General features: G+C 31.5%; 1 protein-coding gene across 3 annotated transcripts; it reads left to right on the top strand.

Annotated features, from left to right (window-relative positions):
- The first annotated feature begins 203 nt into the window (after nucleotides 1–203).
- LOC108692883 (phospholipase D2) lies at nucleotides 204–5,774 on the top strand. 3 transcript variants are annotated; one of them, XM_018201432.1, is made up of 14 exons: nucleotides 204–321; nucleotides 699–884; nucleotides 1,225–1,585; nucleotides 1,661–1,781; nucleotides 1,845–2,268; nucleotides 2,335–2,570; nucleotides 2,733–3,000; nucleotides 3,063–3,222; nucleotides 3,297–3,792; nucleotides 3,868–4,088; nucleotides 4,154–4,390; nucleotides 4,460–4,700; nucleotides 5,202–5,531; nucleotides 5,599–5,774. In XM_018201432.1, the coding sequence occupies exons 2-14, from the start codon at nucleotides 713–715 to the stop codon at nucleotides 5,698–5,700; spliced, it is 3,369 nt and encodes a 1,122-aa protein (XP_018056921.1). In that variant the 5' UTR covers nucleotides 204–321; nucleotides 699–712; the 3' UTR covers nucleotides 5,701–5,774. The 3 variants fall into 3 exon arrangements, with proteins under 3 accessions (XP_018056921.1, XP_018056923.1, XP_018056922.1); XM_018201433.1 differs by lacking the exon at nucleotides 204–321 and having other exon boundaries at nucleotides 653–884; XM_018201434.1 differs by lacking the exons at nucleotides 5,202–5,531; nucleotides 5,599–5,774 and having other exon boundaries at nucleotides 4,498–4,670.

Genomic DNA, 5,774 nt, shown 5'->3' on the forward strand with positions numbered 1-5,774 from the left:
CGTAACGTCACTCGATGACAGTATACGAAACTGATGTACGTGTTTGGAGCAGTTGAAACAGCTGGCCATGTGGTCATCGCGATGACTAAACGCGTGTTGCCCGATCATCGCATAATGTAACATAATCGGCGTGTTTAGCCAACAGCGATCACGAAGATCATCGCTTGAACCGCGCGATCATTCTCAAGGCGGCAACAGTTGTTACAATGCATTGATGCATTGTTATGTGAGTTGGCGTGAATACCTGATGAAAGATACATATCGATAATGTTCGATAGACTGGACATTTTTAGGCTAGAATTGTGCCTTGCTTAAAACGAGGTAAATAACATTTTTATTATCGGAAAAAGAGATAAGCATGCATTATCACGTATAGTACGTGGCTTTTTCTTTCGAAAGAAATACCATTGCGCAAGTAACTTCAAGAAAAAAAAGTTATTTATTTTTGGTATTTTCTTCTTATCTGGTATTTTTACAATATATGATTGATATCTAGTATTTTATCAATACACTTAAGATATTTACTATCTTTTTTATTAATCTTCAATTGAATAAAGCTATTTTCAATTTCTCCTATCTTGCTCTGGTAACTTGATAATCAAGACCATATTTAATACTTTTACATTACCTACTGTGCGTCTTTGATGATAGGTAGGTGTGTTTATATTTAATTCCATCGTAAGATACCAATTTTACAGAAATCTTGCCAAAGATGTCCATCGAATTGGTTGAGATTGCTTCTCAAGGGATAACCCGTGCGATGTCACAAGATTCTGAGTATGATGACGCTTTAGAAGTACCTGATTCATTAGAAATAACAGTTGACGAAAATGGCGAAACAATACGAATTCGTAAAGAAGACACCGAATGCATAGATAATAAAGGTATGAATTTATATTCTATGTAACATGTCTTGCATATTTCCTAACAGCCTTTTGTTTGATCTTAATATTATTTTTTTCTGTTAACAGTGGTTTTATATATATATTTACTCTTATAATTTATGTTATAAAAGAATATGCACTTTTAATTTATATTCATACTTTTATTTTATATAAATCTGTTTTTCTTTTTAGCTAAACTTCTTGTATAGCTTATCTCTTTTCTCTTTTTCTCTCCAGTGTGAAAAGAAAAAGGAAAGATGAATTTTGCAAGAAGTTTAGCTAAAAAGAACAGATTTATAGTTTCCAATTTTATATTATGTTTTTTCCCCTATATTGGTAGAAACTCCTGGTGTAATACCTTTCACCGTTATACACAATACATCGACAAAGTTTAACAGTCAAACTCGCAACGTATTTATTCCTGGTAAAGAAGTGCACGTAAACATCATAGATAACGAACGTAGTGTGACCACGCATCCTTTGAACCCAAATCTGTATACCATAGAATTTAGACATGGACCTTTTGTTTGGACTATTAAAAAGCGATACAAACATATTCAATATCTGCATAATCAATTGAAAATATATCGTGCTAGTTTGAATATACCTTTTCCTACAAAAAGCCATAGAGAGAGGAGGAACAGCCTGAGAAATTATAGAACTGCGGATGAGAAAAAGGGCAGAAGAAATGCTTTACCAAGGTATGAAAATTATACATTATAATTTGTATTCACAATAAGAAAATTAGATAAATATAATCAGAATCACTTTTATAGATTTCCTAATAAACCCGACATTCTAGTGCCTTATGAGCAATTAAATCGTAGAAGAAAGGAACTAGAGGATTATCTAAGCAATTTACTCAACATAGAAATTTACAGACGTCATTCTGAAACTGTAAGTAAATTTTTAACACAATTGATTGATCTGAAGAGGTATGTCATCATCATTTATTTACAGATCAATTTTTTGGATATATCACATTTGTCTTTTGTGGCTGACTTAGGGATGAAAGGAAAAGAAGGTACAATTTTGAAACGGACTGGATCAGGTGCTAAAACGAGATGTAATTTTCTTGGCTTATTTAAATGCGGACACTGCATCAAGTGCAACTATCTCTGCACTTCTCTTTGTGGCAAATGGCAGAAGAGGCATCTTGTTGTTAAAGAAACCTTCGTTGCATATCTTAATCCTCAAGATGGAAGAATAAAATCTGTTATTTTGATGGATAATGGCTTTGGGATCAGTCTTGGAGTATATGCTACGGGTTCACGAAGCGGTATGCAAATTACCAATCTCAGTAGACATATAGTTATCAAGTGTTGGACAAAACGAAAAGCTAAGGAATGGATGGAATTTATACAAGAAGTTAGTAATAGAGAAGGTAAAATTTCTTGAAAAATATAATGTATATGTCTCTATTCTATACCTAATTGATTAAATTTTGCAGGCAAAGATTTTATACAAACGAATTCACATAACTCATTTACTCCATATCGTTCGCCTATATCAGCGACTTGGTTCGTAGATGGAGCCGATTATATGTCTGCTGTAGCTGATGCATTGGAAAATGCCAAGGAAGAAATTTTTATCGCAGATTGGTGGCTTTCACCAGAAATTTACATGAAAAGACCAATATCTAATGGAGATTATTGGCGATTGGATAAAATTTTACAAAGAAAAGCAGTGAGTATAGTTATGATATTACATAGTTTAATAACATTTTTATCAAAACATACAAATGTTACAGATTTTAATTAAATGTACTGATTAATAGAAACGAGAAATTATTTAAGATTGTTTAATGTATACAAGAATGCTCTCATCTCTTATAAATATTTTCTACAGATTCAAGGTGTTAAAATATTTATATTAATATATAAAGAAATTGAAGTCGCTTTAGGCATAAATAGTTACTATAGCAAACAGAGACTTGTGGAACAATGTCCTGAAAATATAAAAGTATTGAGACATCCAGATCACGCAAGGGCAGGTGTATTTCTTTGGGCTCATCACGAAAAGATTGTAGTTATTGATCAATCTTTAGCATTTCTCGGTGGCATTGATTTATGTTATGGCAGATGGGATAACAACGAACACAGATTGACAGATTTAGGTAAATGTCATGTGAATTTTTTAGTATTCATTTTTTATTAACTAATAGTGCGTTAATTATAGAATCCATTCATCAATCGAGTATTTACATTCCCTCAAGAGACAAATTAACTAATACTAGCAGTAAAAAGGTATTGGGCTGTACAAAAACACATGTGCTATTATCATTAGCAATAGCAACGAATACTATCGCTATGGCTACTACGAGATCCATGCCTTTATTGTAAGTAGTACTTAATTAATGTTAAATATGGATTAAAATTAAAAACGAAAAATAACGACGTTTCATATTTAAAGACCGATGATGGATGAAAAAACACAAAAGGATTTAATGTTATCAACATTGTCAACGGATAATTCACTTTTTATGCTGCAAGAAAAGGGAGACAGTGTTAAGTGTAATACACCTGAAATGCAAAGGAAGAATTTGTTCGATGTTGCCAAAACAACTGTCGATAAAATGAAGAACACTGTGAGAGTGAAAAGACAGGAATTAATTAACATGGTATACACTTCTCATGAAGCGGATACTGATGAAAATATAGATTTATCATTATCTGAAGATACAGTGGATTATATCTGCAATTTACAACCCACAACAAAATTATGGCTTGGTAAAGACTACACAAACTTCATTGTCAAAGACTTTAACGATCTTGAGAGGCCCTATCAGGATCTAGTAGATAGAACTACTACTCCTAGAATGCCCTGGCATGATATAGGAATTTTAGTACAAAACGCTGCCGCTAGAGACGTAGCTAGACATTTTATACAACGTTGGAATGCTGTCAAGGTATACATAACATTTTTGATAATATATGTATTTCAAATACTCAAGTAGGATGCTGAAAACTGATATTTGTTGCAGCTAGAAAAAGCAAATCTTAATTCATGTTATCCTTACTTATTACCGAAATCATACAAAGACTGCAAGAGCTACGCTCCATTCATTAAAGAGGCAAACAAGTACAACGTTAAATGTCAAGTACTGCGTTCGGTAAGTTCTTGGTCGGCTGGCTTTCTCGATTCAGAAACTGTAGAGCAGAGCATACAGGAAGCTTATATCCAGGCGATTAGTGAAGCAGAAAGGTAAGATTTTGTACATATATTTCATAATTCCATGTAGCATTTTGTTAACTTGAATAAATGTGTAGGTATATATACATAGAAAATCAATTTTTTATAACACTTGCCTCCATGGACAAAGGTGGCGTAAAAAATCAAATTGGTGAGACATTATTGAAAAGAATCCTGAGAGCGCATAGGGAAGGCACGGTGTTCAGAATATTTGTCATAATGCCGTTGTTACCGGGTTTTGAAGGAGAAGTTGGAGGACCAAGCGGCACAGCATTACGAGCGATAACTCATTGGAATTATAATTCTATATCAAGGTATCATTCTACTAAATATAAATTGAGAGAAAAGCGGCACACATAAATTTCTTTCTTATGAAATAACAGGGGAAAAGATGCTATTCTAAATCAATTGTTGGAGGCAGGTGTAAAAGATCCCAGCGAATATATCACATTCCATGGCTTGAGGACTCATTCTATGTTAAATGGTACAATGATAACGGAACTTATCTATGTTCATAGTAAGCTAATGATAGTAGATGACAATACAGTAATTTGTGGGTCAGCTAATATAAATGATAGAAGTATGATTGCTACAAGGGACAGCGAAATAGCCGTAATAATTCACGTGAGTATATGTGATGTAAATTATGTCTATATCTTCAATATAAAGATTTTAATATATAACTAATGAAAATTGTTTACTACTGTACAAAAGATTTATTAATAATTTCAAATAAATATAGTATGATAAGATAAGACATATTATATTTTTTTATATCAATAACATGAATAATAATTAATCAGATAGACAATTCACTTCTATCAGTGATGAATACACTTTAAATAATAACTATCGTTTAAAATTTAAATAATTTTCTTTTTTTTTAATAATGATGAAAATATGTTATTTATATATATATAAGAACATTGATAATATTTTAAGCTTATTTTATTTTAAAATTATATATACATAAACATAAATTTTTTGAAATTTATAATTTGTATATATTACATTATTTGTCTTATTTATATTGTATTGCTTTATAGTTTATAAAACAAGAAGTCTTTTTTATCATTATATCGTTTTTATATCAACTTAATCAATACTATAATATTTGCAAAACAGGATCAGGAGTTTGAGGATGGACGTATGAATGACATACCTTTTCCTTGTGGTAAATTTGCTTCTTCTTTGAGAAAACAATTATTCCGCGAACATCTAGGAGTATTGAATACAAAAGAAGATTTCGAAATCGATGATATCATTATAAGCTCATTCTACAAGGACATATGGTGCGCTAGAAGCAAACAAAATACGGAAATATATGAAGAAGTATTTCACTGTATTCCCACTGATAAAGTAGTTAATTTTGCTATATTGAAACAGTATCAAGAAAAAGTATCTCTCTCTATATCTGATCCATTATTAGCGCAAGAAATGGTGGAGAATATAAAGGTAAGTGTGAAACATTTTAAATGATTGTGCATAGATTTATTGTTTGATCAAATATATATTTTTTCAGGGACACTTAGTCGATTTGCCACTAAATTTTTTATGCAATGAAGATTTAAAACCTGCTGCTGGAACAGTAGAAGGAATGATGCCAACTGCGTTGTGGATATAAGTTTGCGCTTTGACGAATAAATGTTTTTGAAAATTTATTGCAATTCGACGCAAATTAATAATAAAAATTTCTAG

This window comes from Atta colombica, unplaced genomic scaffold (assembly GCF_001594045.1).
Source record: "Atta colombica isolate Treedump-2 unplaced genomic scaffold, Acol1.0 scaffold83, whole genome shotgun sequence".
Taxonomy (NCBI): domain Eukaryota; kingdom Metazoa; phylum Arthropoda; class Insecta; order Hymenoptera; family Formicidae; genus Atta; species Atta colombica.